The sequence below is a fragment of the Odontesthes bonariensis genome, chromosome 22 (genome assembly GCF_027942865.1).
Source record: "Odontesthes bonariensis isolate fOdoBon6 chromosome 22, fOdoBon6.hap1, whole genome shotgun sequence".
NCBI lineage: Eukaryota > Metazoa > Chordata > Actinopteri > Atheriniformes > Atherinopsidae > Odontesthes > Odontesthes bonariensis.
This window is the reverse complement of record NC_134527.1, coordinates 10,527,026-10,550,209: the sequence shown is the minus strand read 5'-3', so window position 1 is coordinate 10,550,209 and position 23,184 is coordinate 10,527,026. Positions and strand designations below refer to the sequence as shown.

The 23,184-nt window shown below is 39.8% G+C and overlaps 1 protein-coding gene across 2 annotated transcripts in view; it reads left to right on the top strand.

Annotated features, from left to right (window-relative positions):
• LOC142372986 (matrix metalloproteinase-17-like) overlaps window positions 1–21,731 on the top strand; it is a 93,566-nt gene extending 71,835 nt beyond the window's left edge. For both annotated transcript variants that reach the window (XM_075456027.1, XM_075456028.1), the window contains exons 5-10: window positions 1,045–1,221; window positions 1,667–1,769; window positions 5,029–5,111; window positions 6,652–6,804; window positions 6,883–7,140; window positions 17,614–21,731. In XM_075456027.1, the coding sequence (XP_075312142.1) occupies window positions 1,045–1,221; window positions 1,667–1,769; window positions 5,029–5,111; window positions 6,652–6,804; window positions 6,883–7,140; window positions 17,614–17,936 (1,097 nt within the window). In that variant the 3' untranslated portion in view covers window positions 17,937–21,731. The remainder of the gene's footprint in view (window positions 1–1,044; window positions 1,222–1,666; window positions 1,770–5,028; window positions 5,112–6,651; window positions 6,805–6,882; window positions 7,141–17,613) is intronic.
• The last annotated feature ends 1,453 nt before the right edge of the window (window positions 21,732–23,184 follow it).

The window sequence follows — 23,184 nt, the reverse complement described above, 5'->3', positions numbered from 1 at the left end:
TAATGCAGGGTTGCATTATTACGAGGAAAAGGGTTGCCCTTGGCTCTCTGTGTTATTTCCATCTCCCATATAGAACAGCACCCTCATTAAGCTTTAAACATATGCTGCAGCCTTTGTTTGTCACACTCTGTTTACATCATGTCATATCCAAGGAAGGGGTGCAGCAATGTGCAGTATCCCTTTTCCCTCCCTCCGTTTACCCGCCTTTCCTCCCTCCACTTTATGCTCCGGCAGATTAGAGTTGGCATGTGGCCCCTGAACATTCCAAGTTAAGAAAGCTCAAGTGCACCTCTCCACTTGTCCTTTGTCTTTTGATGGAGCACAGCGCTGAGATGTCCCTAAATCAAAGCCAGCATGAGGATAACAGATTTGATCCAAGTCACTAAGGAGCTCTAAGCTAGCTTGGCTCAACATGGCCACGCTCAAATGTTTGCAAATCTAAATCTCAGCACCACATGTTTTGTCTTGCTTAGCAGAACCAGCAAGGAGTTTTTTAGCTGAACATCCAGGGAAATTTGCTCTAATAGCCTGTGGCCTCTTAAGGTGTGTTTCCACACTCGGGTTTTGATTGGCAGCCCAGGGGCTCAGGCGGTATTACCAAAGTTATCTCACAGCACCACATCCCAAACAGCACTCACAGCCACCCGAGCTGTCTGTCATGCCTCTTAACTTCCAGACTTCACTCAAAAGGGAGAAATGTGCAAACAGAGGATGAGCCAGTTCAACAAAAATCATAAGCTTTCAGCGGCAATGTGATATTCACCAAAGCTGCAGGTGATTATAGTAAAGGTTAAGTCTACAATAAAATGTATTTATGCTTTATGAAAAGTAATATTGCCATATCAAATCATGGTAATTCAAAATAAAAAAACAAGAGAGTAGTTTACTCACGTTTCATTGTGTTCTGTTGTGTTTTAGCCCATTTCCACATTATAAGTTAAAATAAAAGTTTTGAACGGTCCCAATCATGATCCAATTTTGATATGTACAATATGTAAAGAAAGAGGGGGAGTTTCTCATTCTTGCTCTCAACGTTTTCCTCAGAGTCTCATGGAATGGATCTGTTTGCGGTTGCAGTCCATGAGTTCGGCCATGCCATCGGCCTGGTCCACACCTCAGCCATGGAGTCCATCATGAGACCGTATTACCAGGGTCCGGTGGGAGACCCTCTGAAATATGATCTACCCTATGAGGACAAAGTCCGTGTCTGGCAGCTCTACGGTACAAGGGAACATCTCGCCACTCTGTGTGTGTATGTGTGTGTGTGCATGTGTGTGTGTGTGTGTGTGTGAAAGAGAGAGGAATTGAGCTCTGTTCTGTGAGCTTATTGATTAATGAAAATGGTGATGCAGTTAATTGGACCTCTTTATGGCATATGACCTTATCACACCACTCTCTGTTATAGAGAGTGGGTGTGTGCAGGGGAGAGACTAATAATCAAGAAGACGTAAATGAATGCTGAAGGACAGGGCTGCGAAGGAGGGGGATGAGTTTTATTGAGCTAAATTAAAGATAAACACAGACACAATAAGACGAGACGGTCATACAATGTTACAACAATTTAAATGTAGAGAGTAAACCAAATAAAATTCAGTTTGCACTTTACTTCAGAGGAAAGGACTTGGTTGATTGTCTGGTCTTTGGTATGTTCATATGAATTTTCCAGGTGTCAGAGATTCAGTGTCCCACACCAATCAGCCAGGCAACCCGTCACAGACACCTGAGCCTCCCGTCCTGTTGGACCTTCCTGAAAACCGATCCACCCCGCTGTAAGTAAGATTTCTGGTTGACTTTTATTTTCACTGAAATAACTTTCTACTTCTCTGGCTCTCTCAAGCACACACACACTGTGCACTCTTTTCCCAGCTTGTCAAGGTTTTTTTTGTTTGTCCACGGCCTTGGTAAAGACATTGGAGCAGAAGGTTGTAATAAATGCTCCCCATGGATGAACACAGAAAGCCAAATAAAGATATCTTTTTGTTTTTTGTTAAACTCAAAATATTGTTAGTTTCAACACAACCTGTCCAGATGCATTGAATGATTTAATTAACTGAACTAACTTTGAAGTGCAAGTCTGCTAAGATGAGCCAACTGTTTCAGCATCTTTGCTCATTTGCTACTTGCTGGTTTTCTTGCGCTCTGAACCACTAAATGTGGTCTTAAGCTGCTCCAGCTGTGTGTGAAAAAGTGTCTGATCAAGCTGTAGTTATTTTTTTATGTAATTAATCGTGATACTGCACAATTTTTCCAACCATGTATGTAATGAGTACTTTTGATGGGGAGCCACTGCATCAGGAGAAGTAAAAGAATATAATGATGGACTTAACCATGTCATTTCTGTTGTTCACAAAATCATAAGAATTATTAGCTCTTTATCTCAAGAGGTTATATTAGGATGCTCTTATATGTCCTGGAAATATGGTCTTGCAGGCAATTAATTGGTCACGACACAAAGTAATTTTCCAAAGTTTGCGTCCATCTGTGCTTTAACTCATCATTTCACCTCAGGGTGTCTTAAGAAGAGACATCATACCAGCTAAAATGGTCAGAAATAGGCAATGGAGCATGAATGTGATTAGTGAATATGTATTAGGGGAGATTAAGCTAAGAGAGCAGGACAGATTTCATTTAGGTTTTTGAGTGGTTCAGTGGACAATAAGTGGGACACTAAAGGGATACAGTTTTGATATTATTAAGTAAGAGTACTTTGCAATATTGTATGTTGTATCCATCCTTTCCATTACTGTTCTTAAGTAAGCTCCTCCTTCATTTTAAAATGAACATACACTTTTAAAAACAAACCCACTGATTTAATAAATAAATGAAAAGACTACCTTGTTTGTTTGCATTTATAATGCTAGTAAAGCAACACATTAACCATCATTGTGGCCTGTCTTACCTTATGAATGAATAAACTGAAAATAATGAAAAAGGTCAGAAGAGTCTTAATTACAAAGGTTCTAAGTTGGTTTTGAGTATAAATTGCTATTTACAGACTGTGTAAGCTAATAAGCTCAAGAAGTCTAATTCTCCTTTGATAACTTAACAACTTATAGTCAAGAGGGCAAAAAAGAAATATTAGAAAATTGTGTATATGATGAAAAATTATGAGCCAGGGGACAACAATGTTGGTCTTTTATTGCCAAAACTTTTCTGAAAGGTTTATGCATCAAGACCCTGCTACTTTTTCTACTGGCTGGCAACTCCAAAAGCTCTGCATGCATGGCTGAAAGTGTTGGTATCTTCACACCAATTTGAAGCAATGCTCTACCTGAAAGGTTTTTGAATAGAACCCATACAGAAAGAAAATCTGAGATCCCATGAATAGATGGAATTTTTCTCTTATTGCAAAGAGGCTTTAAAAAAATAACAGTGATGCAGATGACTTGATTGAAGCTAACCATAATCTCCCAACCAACTTAAATGGAGAAAAGCACCCATTGTGCTGTCTGATATTCTGTGCATCTCACCAAGAATAGATGAGAGAGGAGAGTACTCTCAGGAGGGAAGAAAGGAAATAATTGAAAAAAATGGTCACGGTAAAAGCTACAAGACCATTTGTCTGCCAACACTGTTACCACAGCTACTAATTTTATTAGAAAGTGGAAGATCCATGGGATTACTGCCAGAGTTCCTGAGTTGGCTGCAAAAGGAAAACTGACCCCAGAATTAACAGAAGGACAGCTGGAATTGTACAAAATGAATCGAGGTGCAGAATATGCTGGACTCAAAGATCAAAGTTTAAACAATGCCTTACTCATCGTGCTGTTTTTTTTTTTTTATTGAAAGAAGGCAAAACAGTTAGCATGACCTACATCTAACTCCACCCAAAATGTGCCAATTCTGATCCATCTCAGCACCTCCAGAAAAACTGAAACCCACGACTGAGACGAGACACCCATTAAATCTGAAATAACTGGAACTAAGTTCGAAGTTAACTCAGAAAAAACAGCCCAAATCTCTACTTTTAGTGATCACCTTCAAATGTGTGGTGCAAAATGTGAAATTAAGGGTCTAGATTTTCTATTTTATTCTTTCTTGCCCCGACTGTTTTCATTTGTTGTTATACTCTGAAGCTATACTATGTGGTTCAATGAAAATGATGTGCCTTTGCCCTATCTTAGCAGGCTAATTGTGAATTATTAATTCTATCCAGCATTGCACAGTTTTGTTCATTAATGAACCATCAGTGAACAAGTTCTTTGTGTTATGCTTGTCACTGCGTGAATGATTAAGTTTCTGTATTATTGCTTCTTGAACTTATATTATAGACACGGCAGGTTGCTCAGTGAGAGATTAAACTGTGCTCTGAACTTCACTGAGAAGATCCTCAATGATTCCTGTTTTTGTCAGTATACATGCTGATGTACAATGCTATGTATTTTCTAAGTTTGGGTTTTCATTATCATCGCTCATTTTTCACTTGTTTGGGATGTATGGAAAAGCTAGATTCTGCTTGACAAAGGTCACAAATGCAGACACCAGGGAGCCGTACCTTGTTACTAGGGCTCTGAATAAGGATCTTTGTTGTAAATACGAAGGCTTTCGGCCCCCACTCACAGTGGCAGGCCTGTGGTGCTGATGGCTTGATCATTGGCAGGCTGACCACGTCACTGCTTTAAATCACTTATTAGCCCTAGGGCTAAATGTACCGGAAGACCTCTCTATGTAAGCTTGACAGCGTTTCACCTCATGTTTAGCCTGTTTAATTGAAGGAAACACATGCGCATGCATGCACAAATTCAGCGTCTCTCAGTAGGTAAGTGCAATTATAACTGTTTTTTTTTTTTTTACAATATGCCAAGGGCTTCAGGTCATGAATTTTACACTTTACCAAAAGCAATGTTGTTCTGTGATAAATGCGAGAATTTTAAAAGGCATGTATAAAGTCGTCAACACAGTGTTCAGAATATAAATGTAATGTCTTGTTGGTACTTAAGTGCAACCCTCACCTCTTTATCCTCTGTTGTCTTCAACTATTTTTCATCCTTTCTTCAACTTTCCTTGTGACTCACCTGTTTTTCCCAGGCTGGCACAAGATGCCCCGGACAGATGCACCAGTCACTTTGATGCTGTTGCACAAATACGAGGAGAGGCCTTCTTTTTCAAAGGTATTCCAACCCAATTGGAGAATGCAAGCAAGAGCGAGACGGAGACAGAGCTATGAAATGTAGATTTATGATGATTATTACTTAGTCTTACTTGAATTACTACTGCTATGATGTGTTGATGAGTCATAAAGGGCAGTTTTTGAAGGTGTTAAAAACACATAATGCCTAAATAAATCAATACAAGTAATAAGTATGATTCTACCAAACTATCATTTTCCCTTAGAGACCAGATCAGGTCTAAATCATCAGTAAATTGGACAGTTTACTCAAAACCTGAGAGCAACAGGGTCTTTACTTTCGTGGGATGGAAAATCTAGGGGGCATCTTGTATAGTGACCTGGAGCTCAGCTGGCTGAAACACTGGGACTAATTAAAGAATTACACAGTAGACTTTTTTAATAAGCTCAGGGCTTAAGGGTTTATGCTGCATCCTGAATTTAATGACAGGCATGATACTCCTCACACGGTCACAGACAAAACATTGTGACATCCACGGGGTTTACAGGAAACAATTTTTAATGGGGAGTTTTTGTTTGACGCCTCTAATCTGATTCTACTGGCAATGGAGCAATAGCATTGCTAGAGGTGTGCTGTGGTCACTGATCAGTCAAATATTACTCATGGTCGGGCCAGGCAGATCGCTTTGGGAATGTCATTAGCAAAAACCTTCATTTGGTCATTTTGAAGCATCACCAGCACCAGAGTCAAACCTATACAGACATATTGAAAATCATGTCACTTGCACATTTTTGTTCCATGCACTTCTGCACCTTAAATAACATGACTGTAACCCAGGAATGACTTCATAGATGAAAACAATCCGTTGTTTTAACCGACAATAGGCTAATGATGATCAGCCAACCCAAGTGTACAAGGAACAATTATGTGTGTGTTTCTTTGTTTTCCAATAAATATCAGATGTGCATGAAATACAATATCCAAGGAATATTAGCGCTGAGAAGTTAAGAGGAAGAAGGACAGTGGGGGAGATAAGTCTCTGTTTGGCTAAAAGTGAGGAGAAGGGGGCTTTGTTTCAGGAATTAAAGAAGATTTTTGTATAGTTCACTTTCATTTTTCTTACAAATTGCTGAATATAGATCTCAGCAGACAAAGACTTGTCAATGATGGAACCTTGGTGTTGATAAGAAGCTTACTGTCTAATGGTGCAATAGTGCTTTGATTTGCAGGAATAGCTAAGGCAGGCATTTGTATTGGTTCAGTGTAATAAATAACAGTGACATCTGCATGCAAGTGCAGATTTGCTTCAGGTACTTATCGGCCAATAGAAATGATAGAAACAAAGAACAACAATGGCTCGAGGACAGATCCCTGGGGACATACCCAGAGATAACACAGGCCAGTAAAAGGCTCTAGTTTCTTCTTCTCTCTCAGAAAAAAATAATTATAAATGTGTACTAATACTTTTATAAGGTAGTGCAGAGACAGTAAACTGTGTGCCAGCTGACCAAACGAAACAGGGCTTTTCTGTCATGTCAAATAGTAAAGAAGCTTTAACCAAATGTGTTCCTGTCTATCATAGGGAAGTACTTTTGGAGACTAACACGAGAGAAGCACCTGGTGTCTCTTCGACCAGCTCAGATTCATCGCTTCTGGAGGGGCCTTCCTCCCAATCTCGACAGCGTGGATGCTGTGTATGAGAGGCCAGGCGACCACAAAATAGTGTTTTTCAAAGGTGAAAATATCTACCTGATTCAAAGTTTTTGTCGTCTTGTTTCGTATTATAATTGTTAAATCTGTGTTCACATCTTAGGTCTAAAGTATTGGTTGTTTAAAGACAATAATGTTGAAGAGGGCTACCCTCGTCCAATCAGTGACTTTGGCCTCCCAGTGGAAGGAGTGGATGCAGCTTTTGTTTGGCTACACAATGACAAAACCTACTTCTTCAAGGACAACCACTATTGGCGCTATGATGACCACTTGCGACGTATGGACCTGGGCTACCCTAAAGATAGTGCTCTTTGGAAGGGGCTGCCACCACATTTGGATGATGCCATGAGGTGGTCTGATGGTGAGAAGCTGAAATATAATAATGTCTTTGTTCTTTACTTTTCACTCTACTTCAGATAACTAACAGATTGCTCCAGAGTGGGTTAGCTGGAAGTTTAGCAGGTGATTGAGTAAAAACATCCATCAATGTTAAGTAATATTTAAAAAGCATTGAATCTTCATGCTTTGTAACAACAGATTTAACAGAGCCCTCCATCATGGCATATGGCCCTTGCAATTTTAAGAAAAGTGATCAGGTTTCAATAGGTTCTTCATTTGCACATGCTCCACCTCTTTATCAAGTGTTATCACATTCTGCTGTCTCAAGCTCAAGCTCTGCCCTTGCCATTGAAATAAACCAAAGCTGGAAAAGTAATCAGAATGTGAAGACAGATTTATGGAGCTTTATGGAGCTCCTAAGGGATCTATAAAAGCTATGGAGAAAATACGAGTAAACTTGACTTTGGGTCAGAGACAGGACCTGTATAAGAAAGACTGTTGTGGAAGAATTTTACAGGCAGATGTTAAGGCTTTTAGAACATACTGGCAGATCAGCTTCTTAAAATGATTCCCAGCCAGACTAAAGCTGTATGTAAAGCAACAATTTGGAAGATAATTTTGAAGCTAGAGATACTTTTTGTCAACTACTAACTAATAACGTTATTTTTTTGCAACTCTGATTCGGAAAAAGTCAGAATATTATGTAAAATGTCATTAAAAACAGAATGCAATGATTTCCAAATCTCATGAACCAATATTTTGTTCACAAGGAAAATATCAGTTCAGTTCATTCATTTGATGGTTGCAAAGCCATCTCAAAGCAACAGAAGGCTGGAAAAGTAAGTGGTATTAACAAGGAATAGCTGGAGGAAAATTCACTTAGTAGGTTGATTGGCAACATATCAGTATTGGATTTGGTGTAAAAAGAACACCTAAGAGAGACAGAGAGTTTTAGAGGTGAATATATGCAGAGCTTCAGCAATCTGCAATAAAAACTGCGTCTACAAATGTTGCTTTTCCATTACAATACCATACGGTACAGCTTGCTTAATGGAGGGATTTCCATTGTGTTTAGTAAAAAGTTACTGATACTATCTGATACTTTTTGGTACTATCTCAACTAAGGTTCCAACCAAGATGAACAAAAGTTATACAGAGAAAAAATTTCAGAACATGTATGGTCAGAGAGGATCATCGCCTCTGGTCACGAACAACGTCCCTACAGCAGCCCACACACCGATACACTTTCTTGTTCCTTGAAGTTGTTTGAAAGTTTTGCAAACAATTGTCAGCACAGATCATGGATATCTCATTTGTGCACATAGATTATAAATGGGTTTTCATTACTAATGAATACATTCACATGTTTATTATCTGGGAGAATAGATTCAAAAGGTCAATCTTTGTCTCGAGCTGAACTCCGTCATCAATGATCACTCACAAAAAATATTCAAAGCCTTCTAAACTGAAAGCCAGTGCTGTGAGTTCTTTGTGCTCCTCACTTTTAAGTCACTTTGAATAAAAGTGTCTGCTAAATTAATGTGATGTATCACAGATGAGACCTAGAAGCCCTCTTTGTTGTTGCAGCTTCACACGATGCACCCACAGTAAAGAAATGCTGTATCTAATGAAAGACAAAGCATGGAAGAGCCATGCTGAGTCCAATCGTACTGTGCTGTGCCATGTAATGTGAAAATGAGAACATTGTGGAGAAAATTCAAAATACTGTTCCTCAACATGAATTTATGAAGACTTTGAATGTTCCATCATTTACAGTACATGAAATCATCAAAAGATTCAGAGAATCTGAAAACGTCTCTGCGCAGAAGGGACATGGACAAAAATCAATATTGGATGCCTGTGATCTTCAGACCCTCGAGCAGCTCGGAATTAAAAACAGACATGATTCTGTCATGGAAATCACTGCATTGGCTCAGGAGCACTTCCAGAAATCACCGTCTGTAAATCCAGTTCACTGTGCCATCCACAAATGCAGGTTGATAATAATGTGGTTCACGTCACACCGTCGTCTTCTCTTGGCCAAAACTTTTGAAATCATTTCAAATGGATTGAGGCAAAGTGGAAAACCGTTTTACGGTTCGACAAATAGAAAATTAAATTGTTTTTTTTTGGAACTCATTGACTGGACTGAGCTCCCTTCCGTCCAGACCTTTCAGCCATAAAAAGAAACATTTGTAGTCACCTTTTTTGGAATTGGGGTTGTATTTTATCTACAGAAACTCTCACAGATAAGCAGCTTTTACTGTATAGATAAAGCATGCTGTGCTCTTGGAAAGTAAAACATACAGCAGTATGTCTGTCTTACACTAGGATCGTGCCAACACTGCTACAGCTTGTTGCTCAAGTTCTCCAACACTAAACTATTTTGACTGCAGACACTGGGTCACTCTACTCAAAAGTGTTGGCAAGACGGGCATCTCTGCTTGCCAACAGCTTTGACCTTTACACCATATACATAGCAGAGAGCAGAGGGGTGTTATGTATCCACAAGCTGCCCCTTGGACTCTTCAGACTCAAAGGGAGCACAGATTTGAAATATAATAATAAATAAAAAGCAATATGAGATCACATGATCTCCAATCTAATCAAGGAAGTCTAACAGAGAATGCCTCTGCAGTCTCTACCTTGGCACATTCGATCCTAATCTGTAGTCCTTCTTAAACGTCTTGTGTGGCACCAGAGCAAGAAGGAAAAAGGCAATGAAAGCAACTGTTGATTTTACTCCTCTACTTGGTAGCAATGCCTTATGCAGGCTGCTCACAGCTCTCAGTTCAGTATCACTTATTCTGCTGCAGCCATCCAGCTCATTAGCAGGCCTCCTATCACAATCACAGCTTTCACAAACACTTGTATATACCACCTTTGAATGAATGTTTTATGCAGATACCGTGAGCTGTTTTGGCTGGAAACATTTTTATGCAGTTGTTTTGTATTTGTACTTTGATCTGCATCTTTCATGCGAGTCTTAAATTGTTTAAATGTCCCACATCACTTCAATCGGACAATGGCAGAAATTATAGTTTGATCTAGTTGGAAATGAAAATCGCATTATTAAAGTCGGAGTCAATATTTTTCATACCGATAATGAGGAAGATTTTTGCTTTTAATGTCAAACCGAGACAATAGTCACTCAACCCTGCAGTTCCCCTCAGCTGTGCTGAGCATTTGTGCATCTTTCAACACATTTTTTACAGCCTGAGACTTCACAGTTTGATCCACTCTCAGGTCTCAGCAGTGCTTGTTAGAGATTGTGGACAGACAAAGTCAGCTGTATGAGCCATCGTGGAGCTGGTTGAGACTAAAACAGATCGAAATTAGGTTGATTTAATTGGACAAGCACCTTTTTGTTGACATCAGTTTTGATGGATGATATTTTAGTGTTTTTACAGCTTGGTGGAAGAAAAATGGCTGTTGATTGAGCCTGAAGATTTATATTCTTTCCTTTCTAAAAGTAATTAATGTAAGCTGTAATACAGAAACATGACAAAAATTGGTGCAAGTCATGCAGTCACTTGAATCTCTAATGTTAGCCTTTTTTTTAGCTGGTTCTGATTCTCTGTGCTCACAGCCAAGTCTGTGTGGTTTTCAAAGATGTCATGCTCATCTTTTGTCAGTGAGGTGTTGAGCATAAAAAGCGTTTCATTTTTGGCATCATGCACACTGCCCTCTGTTTTTATAGAATTAATCTGGTTCCAGAATATGATCATCTTCTGTGATGCTTCTGAAAGCACATCAGGGAGGAGGTTTCACAGCCAGATGGGTGACAGAATTGTTTTCTGCTAACTAGCACGCGTCGGCTCATTGCTTTTATGACAGACTGACCCAGCGCTTGACGGTTACTTGAAAAAGTCATCACGGCTACTGATGGCCCTTTCAAACATAAATCAGCATATTGTGACCTTTTGTTAACTGTGTCAGAAGTGGTCCCATTTATGCTGAGGAGGTGCACGCTTCCGTGAAAATCCCTTTTGCACGACACTATAAGATAAGCACTGCATGCCAAGCTGTGTGGGGCACAGATTTTATGTTCACTTTAGTATACAAAACATTAATTTTTTTAATATCCTCATAGATCCTCATTTGATACTACAAGGCAGTTGATATATTGAAAATAGAAATTTAATGGAAAAATGCTTAATTAATTAATTATTTTTTTCTCTCAATCATCATAAGCTGTCATTAGGTTATGGCTGCTGGCTAGAATGAATTCCTGTATTGTTCTTTGTTGCGGCCGGGCTGAAAAAGCCTCCTACTTAACAGAGGGTGGGCAGTATTGTCCAGCATGTTCATTAAATTGTAAAGCATTCTTCTTTTTACGATCAGCTCCAGGTGCAACATCTTGGTGCAGAAATTTGAAGGACCTAAGTCTCCTTAAAGGACAAGACCGTTTTTTTTACATTGGGCCCTTGATTTCACATTATAACATGATGTTCTACTCACCCCTGCTTGTTGTTGGTAATTTGGAGCTGTTCCGAAGATATTCGAGAGGCGTCTGGCTGCTCTCTTGAGATATTCGGCCATGAAACGGTTTCCTATGGGCAACGTTATACAGGCACAAACTACGCTGTTTATAATTTATTAATTACTGTACACTAGCACTGATAACGTGGAGGTGCGTCGCTTACTTAAAAAAATCTGGGTTACTGTAATTTTGAATTTTAGCCAAATGAATAAATAGGCAGCAGGTCTGTGGGCTGTCTGTGGTAGTAGCACCACGAGGACGTCAGTAACACCCACTTTACGACAAAAAATCAAAATTACAGTAACCCGGATTTTTTTAAGTAAGCGACGCACCTCCACGTTATCAGTGCTAGTGTACAAAAAACGGTCTTGTCCTTTAAGTACAGTTTGTTCTGTCTCTTTTTTAAGACGGCCTCAGTCTTGCATTTCCAGTCTTGTCTGCTGTCCAGGTAAACTCTCAGGTATCTATAGTCCTCCACCACCTACACCTCTTCTGTGTTTGGCTTACTCCCGCTCCTCCTAAAATCCACAATCATCTCTTTTGTTCTGGTCATTTTCAAGATGAGGGAATTATTTCCACACCATGCTACAAAATGATTGACCAGTTCCCTGTCTGACCTCTTGTCCATCACTGATACACGAAACAACATTATTCAACATGATTCTGTGTTGTACAGGAAGTCTGAGGTATACAGAATGAAGAGAGACGATGAGAGTATGGTTCTCCTGTGGTGCTGATCACCTTCAGTCTCTTCAGTCTTTTGGTCTATTGTAAATTAGTCAGTCATCCAAGCGGTTTGGAGGTATCCACTTGTACAATAAGCAAACTAGTGGGTCCTGAAAGTGTTCACTTGCCTACTCAGGTGAACCCATAGCAGTCTCTACGAAACTTTAATGATGTGGAATGTTAGGACAACTGATTTGTCACTGAGGGCAGATGAATGCGATTTTTTTAGCTTCTGGAACATGGCAGGATATCTTCCAAAGCAGTAATGGAACTTTCTCTTGACTCAGGCTAAGGTTGAAGAGGTGCTGCAGCCTTTTTAAAAAAAAATTATTTATTTTGAAATTATTTTAGTATACAGCACTTTGGTCAGCTATTGTTGTTTTTAAATGTACTTTATAAAGACTGTAAATTGGATGGGATTGTTCTAATTCTGTCTTCCCAGCTGCTCCTTTACCTGATTGTTGGAGGTAGACGGGGTGGTGGGGGAGGCAGAGGATGTCTCATTATGTCCAAGCATTCTAAATTTTAGTATTATAAATTGGCACAGCCATAACAGAAAACCAAGCTGGTGTGCCTATTAGCAGCATGAGTTCTAACACACATATATGTATATATGTGTGTGTGTGTGTGTGTGTGTGTGTGTGTGAGTTGGATGTAGTGTTTGTGTGTACTATCGCTCTCCTTCACCTCTCCATGAACTTTCCTCCTAACCTCCCCTGTTCTTTTATTCTCCTTTTGGTTCTCTGAAAGTGGCAAGCTTTACAGGAGGAGGTGAGGTAATTTGATCATTACTAGAGCGTGTCACGCCTGAGTCTGCCATGTCAGAAATGTTTACAGCTTATGTGCATCTGTGCCTGTAAAACATGCGGCTGCTTTACCTATAAAATGTCTAGTGCCTTCTATAAAACCCACACATACAGTTTGCTAGAGTGTGAAAGCATGCGTGTGTGTTTGAGCTCACAGCTGGTGCTGTGTAATTATGCATTGCATCAGCATGGCATTACCCATTATGATGACATATTATTAGTTTGTACAGAAAAGTAAATTTTAATGAATAGAAATGTAATCAAAAATGAACCACTCAACAATATAGTATGAAAAGTTTTCTGCAAGAGGTTTTCATATGCATTGAGTAAATAGTTGCATAGAATATATGGAAGTTGTTGACACAATTTTACCCAAATCAAATAGTTTGATTTATCTGGGTTCTTTGTTAATTATTTTCCTTTTTACTGTATTCCAGTTGCATTGAATAAAATCTCTAGTCAGCCTCTATGTTTCTATGTTGTTTCAAAGTCCAAGCTTAAAAAGCTCATTTATAAGCTCGCTGACTCTCTTGCAAAACGGTTAGAAACTATTTTACAGCTCCATTTAATCACTGAAAAGCATATAGGATGATGTGGAAAGGTATGAGACTTAGTGAGTTAAAAAGAAATGAATCAGTTAGGCAGCTGCCAGCAGTAATGAGCACGAATGCCAATTTCAAGGACATGAAATGAGAATTAAATAGAAAACACCTTCCTGTCCTGAAAAAAAGTCTATCTAGAAGAAGTAATGTTTATGCCATATTAGTTTGTTTTAGGTTTTCTTAGCAGGTTAAGTGGTACATAAAATCTACTGAAAGCACTCCCCATTTCACTTTGCACCTACTATGGAGCTAGAATTTGGCAGTAAGTGTCCAACTTTTATCACCAGTACAGATCAAATCTACATTTTTGCATGTATGGATCAAATCTGCATGTCCCAATCAAAATTAGTACAAATCAGTTCAGCAAGTCTGAAAATAAATGTCACTTATGTTTACAAAACACCCAAAAATGTAGATTGTTTTGATAGAGATACATTAAATTTACATTAAATTTTTCCGTTTCTATTGACGGACGACCAAGCATGTCATTAAGACATGTTGCTATGCTCTAATGGAATACTTATTTTATCATTTCAGAATCTTCTGACAAAATCACCATTCAAGATAATATCTGTCAAATTAAATAACTTACATGTACGATGATCTCCCACTGAGTAAGTTTTAACTGTAGCTGGACATGCTGGACTCGACTGTGATTAGCTGAAAGCAAAAAAGCAGCAGGACAGTAGAGCTGCTCTTCCACATGATGTTCAGTTTGATTGCAGATAAAGTAGGTTTTCCCCTCTCTCCCTCTCTGATAAGTTAGTAGATTAGATAAATGAGATTGGTGAGTCAAACTGAAAACTTTCATTGGGTATTCCGTTCGGCATGTAGAAAACAGGGTGCTGTTGAGCTGCATAGAAATCAGGGATGCATGGGTAGATGCGTTTTTTGCTGATTCATATGTAACAGACCAAATAGCCTCAGTATGAGTGGAGCGTGACAGTGCTGGCATTTAATTTTGGATTGCCAGCTGTGATGCTGGAATTTGTAGTTCAAATTCACCTGCCTGAATACAAGTGCATCCATCACCATCCATCCATCCATTTTCTATACCCGCTTAATCCAATTTAGGATTGCAGGAGGGGCTGGAGCCTATCCCAGCTTTTATTTTTTCTGATTTACGGCTTAGCTCTGTGACTGTCTGCGGTCTCTCATTCACTTTGCTGAACACTTCTGATACTACGCAAGTGTGGGGAAGGACGGGTTGAGTTTGAATGCAGCATTTGCAAACAGTAATAGTTAAGTGTACCTTTAAAGAGTTTTTTCCATCTGTCCAGTCAAGCTTTTTTTGTATTTGATAAAGAACCAGTTGTTGATAAAACAGGCATAAAAAATTTATTTCACAGGAGGTACTCGGTCTGAATTTTAGGCAGCTGTCAAACCCGTTTTACTCTGGTCAAACAACTGACTAACACTAACACTTTCTTCACTTTCTGAATTGTCCACCCTAAGCCTAACTGATACCCTTTTTACTATGGATCCCAAATCCTAAATGCATATCTGTTTTACATAACTGTTCATGGTCAGCTACCTCAAGATCGCTCACTTTGATAAATTTGTGACCTAAACATAAAGTTAATGGATTGGGCATGGCCTTAAATTTCGTTCATTCTTCGTTAATGCGTCCACCAAGGCCTAATCCAATGCAAAGTCCATCAAAGGATCCAGGATACTTGGAACCCCTTTCTGGAACTCTCCCTCACTACATCCCTGAACCTTTGAGAGAACAAAGTTTTCATTCAGCCTTCTTGAGGCAGTTCACTTCATACACTTGCTTATTTATTTATTTATTTATGGATTGCATCGTATCTTTGTTTCATTACTGTTGGAAAACAATAATAAAAAAATTATTGGCAAAAAAGACACTAATGTCCACCAACATCTGGTTTTGAAGTCCAATAGTAAAGTATTAAATTTCCATGAAGTCCTGTCATTAGATGACTCTGCAGTAGTTGCAGGTTTTTAGAAGCTCTGGCACAGCATGGAACAGCATTGATGGGAACCCAACACTCGGGTTGATGCTAATTATCGCTGATTATGCTGCAGTTAGGGCTGCAAAAGTTAACACAGCCCACATTTTCTTTGCAGAAATAAACATTCAGCAACCGAAATGTCTCGCTTTGAGGCTCTGGAACTAACAGCAACAACTTGCAGTCAAAAAGAGGCAGACCTGATGGATTTTACCAGACTTTTATTTGTCTGGTTGATAACTCGTAAGCCACATTCATCCATTCATCCATTCACTCACACACTCGTGTCTTAGTCTACTCAGTGTTTGTTCTCTACCGTACACATTCACACAATGACAGATAGATTGGAGGTAATGGGGAGGGGACACTTCAACATGTAGTCTGAAGGGAGTCGGAATGAACCACCGATCTTTCAGTTTGCAGATGACAGCACTTCCTCCTCAGCCACAGCAGACCACGAATTATTTCCCATGAACAAGAAAAAGTGCGGGTCATGAGCTTGCGCTGATTAAGGCTCTACCCTTTGTACACACTGCCGTTGCCACTATCGATTGGGTCGTTTAATAGTTGTCTCAGAGTCTGGATTATCAGAAAATGTGGTCCAACACATCCTGCATGATACAGTGTAATGCCTTACCTTGATATTGTCATAATTCCAGGCTTGCCACTACAAATAGTTGTAGTAACTAGATCAGCTTGTTGCTATCATAGCACTGAGAGTAAACACGCCGCTGGCTAAATGAAAGGATATAATCAACTTGTTTCAGCAGGTGTATTCGGGATTTTAAAAAAAGTTTCAGCATGCTACTTTTGGTGGAAAAATAGCATCAGAAGGAGTAGGAAACATTATCTCTTTCCCTTGCATCAAGTCCTGGCTGCATGAGCGGAAGCTCTTTTCTGTGTCACATCTGTCTGAGTTTTTGCCAGCATCAGTGGTCCTGCTCCAGGCTTCATTACGTTTGTAGAAACAGAAATACAAGAGCAGGGATAGTTAATGCAAAATCTCAAATTGACTGAAAGGACACGAAGAAATGCATTTCATTAAACTGCAATACATCCACATGAACTATGTACACATCTTTTGGCAGTGTACATTAAAAGGAGTTGCATAAAAACCTCAAGCTGCCTCCGTAAAGTTATCTCCACGTTGAAAAAAATGCTCATGAACACAACTGCAGTGTTATCAGGCAGAGTCAATCCCTTGACAAACAGTGTCAATATTGGAATTAGTCAGTGTTATTGATCAACTGCACGGTATCATGAAAAAAACCTCTGCATAACTGGGTAATTAGAAGCAGAACAACATTCTACAGTTTCGGCCTAAAGCAATCTGTCTGCTCCTCTATCAGCTGTCAGCAAGTCTCACACTGGAATTCTAAACACATGTCAAACAGAGACTGACTTAATTAGCATAATTTAGTAGAAAGCCTTAAACACACACAGTGCCACTGAAATGTTTCAATGAAAAATAGGTTTTCATTCCTGCAGATTTCAGTGCAAAACCTCACAGCCTTTACAAAATCCAAGCGTCTGACCAGACCACTCCTGCTAACGGCTCATTATGTACATTTAGGGAGCAACTGCATTACCTTCTCGGGGATAATGACCATTTTCCATTCATTACTTTGGTGTAATTTTTTTTGTGCAGTTTTAGCCACAAAACAGCTCCTTATGTTGGTTTCTTTGTAATACTATGAGTCATCTTGGGTAGTTTTTTTCCCCCTCACCTGCTAATGCATTTATGCGTCCTGAAGTTTTATACAGAAACTGAAGAAGAAAGAAAGTTTCCACCCTGTGAGAATTTTAGTTTTATTGTTTTCTGCTCCATGTTCAGTTCTGTTACCTCACTCTTTCTCAAAAAAGAGCACAATACCAACCCTGTGTCCTCTCTTTATCTAAAAATAGGTTCGTCCTATTTCTTCAAGGGGAAGGAATACTGGCGGGTGCCGAGCAGTGACTTGGAGGTGGAGGCAGGATACCCCCGCCTCATAGCGAAGGACTGGCTGCTTTGCACTGAGATGCAGTCGGACTCTCCGGACGCAGAGGCCAAAAGCACGGAGACAAGAGTCGTGCAGCGCCACCCAGACCATGCAGAGAACGGATACGAGGTGTGCTCCTGCACCTCTGACACAGCCTCGCCTTTAGGCGCCCACCTCTCCCCATCTCCCATCTGGCTGCTGCCCCCGCTTTGGACGCTCTCAGTGGCTCTCCACTCTGAACTGCTATGATGCTAGAGCATGGGGCTAAGTTCTCGCGCTGGGTGCAAGAGAAAGAGACTTATTTGTGGAGGTGCCAGGAGATGCTCAGCCAAAACAAAGTGGAAGAATTTGTTCATATGAATATTGATTGTTTTGGGGGGGATTTTTTTGCTGTTATTTATTTCATATGCCATTTGAAAGTCATTTAAAGCGCCTTGCAGTATGGGTACAGACCATTATCGTTCTATCATTTTAGGTACACCTGGTAGACATCAGTCCACTGACAGTGACTGGACTAATGCTGTGCTTTTCAAACTGAGTTGCACAGAACCACAAGTTATCTATCTTACTTTTTTAATTGCTAAATTGCCTCATCTTTGCTTGGAGGGCTAACTGAATGGCACTGTTCTGATATATATTTTGCCTGGTAATATTTGGGCACTGACACAGTTGTTGATATTTTAGCTGTTCACCAAGTTACAGTTCCATGAATGATCTTAAAGTGCAGAGTCTCTGCTTGAAATCAATTTCAATACATCCACTTTCCATACCCTTATACACTATATTGCCAAAAGTATTCGCTCATCTGCCTTTACACGGATATGAACTTAAGTGGCATCCCATTTTTAATCCATAGGGTTTAATATGACGTCGGCCCACCCTTTGCAGCTTTAACATGTTTCAACATGTTAACAAGCTTTAATTTGTGAGGTCAGATACTGATGTTGGATGAGAAGGCCTGGCTCGCAGTCTCTGCTCTAATTCATCCCAAAGGTGTTCTATCGGGTTGAGGTCAGGACTCGCTTATCCATGTCTTTATGGATGAGCCTTGCTTTGTGCACTGGTGCGCAGTCATGTTGCAACAGGAAGGGGCCATCCCTAAACTGTTTCCACAAAGTTGGGAGCATGAAATTGTCCAAAATCTCTTGGTATGCTGAAGCATTCAGAGTTCCTTTCACCGGAACTAAGGGGCCAAGCCCAGCTCCTGAAAAACAACCCCACACCATAATCCCCCCTCTACCAAACTTTACACTGCACAATGCAGTCAGACAAGTACCGTTCCCCTGGCAACCGCCAAACCCAGACTCGTCCATCAGATTGCCAGATGGAGAAACATGATTCGTCACTCCAGAGAACTCCACTGCTCTAGAGTCCAGTGGTGCCATGCTTTACACCACTGCATCCGAAGCTTTGCATTGCACTTGGTGATGTATGGCTTGAATGCAGCTGCTCGGCCATGGAAATCCATTCTATGAAGCTCTTTACGCACCGTTCTTGAGCTAATCTGAAGGCAAATGAAGTTTTGAGGTCTGATTGACTCCGCAGAAAGCGACCTCTGCGCACTATGCACCTCAACATCAGCTGACCCCGCTCTGTCATTTTACGTGGCCCACCACTTAGTGGCTGAGTTGCTGTCGTTCCCAATCGCTTCCACTTTGTTATAAAACCACTGTCAGTTGACTGTGGAATATTTTTTAATGAGGAAATTTCATGACTGGACTTATTGCACAGGTGGCATCCTACCATGGTACCTCGCTGGAATTCACTGAGCTCCTGAGAGCGACCTTGGGTAAATGCCTTGGTAAAGAAATAGTAAATGCTGTTTACTAACACGGCAGTCATGACACCCAAATAAATCTGAGAAGCAATGTTTGGAAGTATTTTGGCTTATACACCACAAATGGTACAGTAATGAGGAAAGTCTCGGTTGTATGTTGAACTTTTGTGGACTCACCTGCTAGCTTGCCGCTTAAATAGTAAGCGGGGGCATATAAGCGAGTCAACGTCTCAATTTAATGTCATCTTACAGCCTGCTTTTCAGCACAGTCAGCGACAGCACATCACTTGCCAGAGGCTCATAAAAGTGCTATTAAGAACAGGATAACAACAAATATATAATATAAACATAAAGATGTGCTGCCCATCTATATCATTTTGTGAGCTTATGATGAACTTATCATGAAAATGATGCAATGATATACTTAACAATTACGTCCTTCTCCATACGTTTTTCACCTCGCCATTCTGTTGAATTTCTTTTTTTCTTTTTTCAGCAAAGTTTAATCTGATCTTTCTATACTTGAGGCTTGTGAATAGTTTGTACCTTGTGGTGAACGCTCAGTATTTGCTTATTTGAGGTCTTCTCTTCATGGTAGACTTGGACAATGATGCACTGGATCCCCGGCCTCTGAAGGGTTTGGCTTTACGATGGTACCATGGTGCTTCCGCTTTTCCATGTGTCCTTTTCCCTTCCTTATTTTTTCTCAAGATATACCAAAATGACAATTGGGTCTCCTTATGTTCCTACTCTAAAGGATTTGAATTGTTTTTATAGTCTTTCACTTACATTGAGAGCTTCATTGACCACATTTAGCAAATACAAATGCCACCTAACTGTAAACGTTTTACCATCTTTAGTTATGGGGAAGCAAGGAAGGAATAACACACACCCTTGCATGAAAAACTTTGAGACAATTGATTACATTTGAGTTTTTACAGGTTTTACAAGGTAAAAAGCTGTTATTCCCACACGCTTCAACTTTGATTGAAATACTCTCAAATTAACACTCAATCTGCATTTAAAGCTCAATGTCAGTTTAACTGTCAGTGTCCAAATATATGCACCTGCATGTGCACATGACATTCAGCAGTACTCAAACAGTGTCTAAAGTAATGTACAATTTTGCAGCAATAATGATCGATCATCCTTCGATGGATGTAGGGAGATAAAAAAAATGTGTCAAACACTCTGGAAAACAAAACCAAGCAAAAATTATAGAGTCAATTTTTAGAAATACTCTATGTGGGTAACCATTAAATGTTCTCATCCAACTCTCAGCAAGAAGGTAGAGAAGCATATTTCTCAAAAAGTCAAGCTATTTCTTCAAATGGAGTCTGACAACCAAAACTCCCTGCCAGGCTTCAAACTGCCTCCCAGTATTCTATACAACACAGATAAGTCTGCATAGCTTTCGGCTGGCTAGAGTTAACATCACAGTCACTGTTACGGTTGGGATATGGATCCACCAGTCCTTGAGGACCAGATAGGATTGTTTCTGAACCACATATAGAATAAAACCAAGGTGAAGAATGACATCCTGAGTTATCACAGTTAGACAGGAAGCTGACACTGTGGCGCCTGTCATTGCAGACAGCTGCCAACTATCCTGATATGTGGTATAGATAGATAGTTAGGTTTACAGAAGAATGCCCCCATGGGACCTTGACAAGACACATGAATAGCACACTGGATGTCGAGAGGTAGATGAGTGGCATTTAGGCTTGTAAAGGGGAAGATGGGTGAATACCACCAAGAAAATGTCACATAAGATGAATTAATGTTAGACAAAGACTCCACCACTACTTAGTGCCATTATCCTTGCTTAAATCCTTTACCTGCACTCCCACGGTCCTTGAGGCAGTGAATCTCCCTCATCTACACTTTTCATCATTTTCACCTGATGCATTCCCTGTCATTACCAGAGATAGTATTGGTTTGCTGTATTTTAAATTTTATTTTTTTTTGTAATAAGTAATGATTTATCGTGAGTCCATTTTGCTTTGAGATGACAGTTTATGGAGCATTTCCTACATAAATTCAAGCCCCTACTGGAGACGTCCATCACAGATTCACAAGACAGCAACTAGATTTATTACTGTTGCTGGTATATTTACCTACAATTTGATTATAGACACAGATATATTTGAGTGGAGATGTTCCACGGTTACTGCAAACCAAGTGGGCTGTGTATATTTGAAGCTGTGTTTTCTAATGTAAAATATTTTTGTAGAAAAGAATAAAGAATCTGAATGACTTCATTGGCTGATTGTGGTCACGCAAAACCGTAACGAGAGAGATGACTTTGAGTACTCCGTCTTTTGGCTGAGTGTGTAATTATTTAGTGCCATTGAAAAGAAACCCAGGCTTGAAGGCAACAAGACAGCTTGCAGACACCAACTGGGAGCTGCTGTCTATCTCTCTGGTGTTCTTAGGCATGTTTTTTCTCTCGTAATGGTCATTCGTTCATCAAGAATGCAGACCGTATCATGTTGATCACACCACACACTTGCTCTGAGTCTACTTTATGAGCAAATATACTGGTGGAGGATTATAGCACTTTTATTCTACACTTTTATCACTTGCAGCACTGTGAAAAGGTCACATGCCACCCCTCATTTCTTTATATATTTCAAGAGAGACAGGAAATAGGTGCAGAAAATTATAAAATACATATCCATATGGAAATGCAGTTTTTAAGTCAAAAACCGTTTTTACAATTTTAACAAGCTTGAAAGTCAATATTTGGTATGAACACCTTTTATTCTTCAACACAGTCGGAACCCTGTAAAACAAGCTTTCTTGGTATTTCTTTAAGCAGTCTTCAGGAATAGTTCAGGCCTGTTGAAGGACATCGCAAAGCTCTTCTTTAAATGTTGGCTGCCTTTATCTTCATCACTCCGTAAGACCTGCTGAAAACACAATTTTAGTCCAGCTCTTTAATGTGATATACCTCAACCTTTCTTCCCTGTTTTTCCTCCTGAAGAATGGCTTCTTGACAGGTTGCCTTCCATAGAGACTAAATCTATACAAACACACACACACACACACACACACACACACACATAAATATAAATATATATATGCATGTATAGAATTGAATTCTTTTAAAGGATAAGACCGGTTTTTTGACATTGGGCCCTTGATTTCACATTATAACATGATGTTCTACTCACCCCTGCTTGTTGTTGAACATTTGGAGCTGTTCCGAAGATATTCGAGAGGCGTTTGGCTGCTCTCTTGAGATATTCGGCCATGAAACGGTTTCCTATGGGCAAGTTTATACAGGCACAAACTATGCTGTTTATAATTTATTAATTACTGTACACTAGCACTGATAACGTGGAGGTGCGTCGCTTACTTAAAAAAATCCGGGTTACTAATTTTGAATTTTAGCCGAATGAATAAATAGGCAGCAGGTCTGTGGGCTGTCTGTGGTAGTAGCACGACGATGACGTCAGTAACACCCACTTTACGACAAAAATTCAAAATTACAGTAACCCGGATTTTTTTAAGTAAGCGACGCACCTCCACGTTATCAGTGCTAGTGTACAGTAATTAATAAATTATAAACAGCATAGTTTGTGCCTGTATAAACTTGCCCATAGGAAACCGTTTCATGGCCGGATATCTCAAGAGGGCAGCCAGACGCCTCTCGAATATCTTCGGAACAGCTCCAAATGACCAACAACAAGCAGGGGTGAGTAGAACATCATGTTA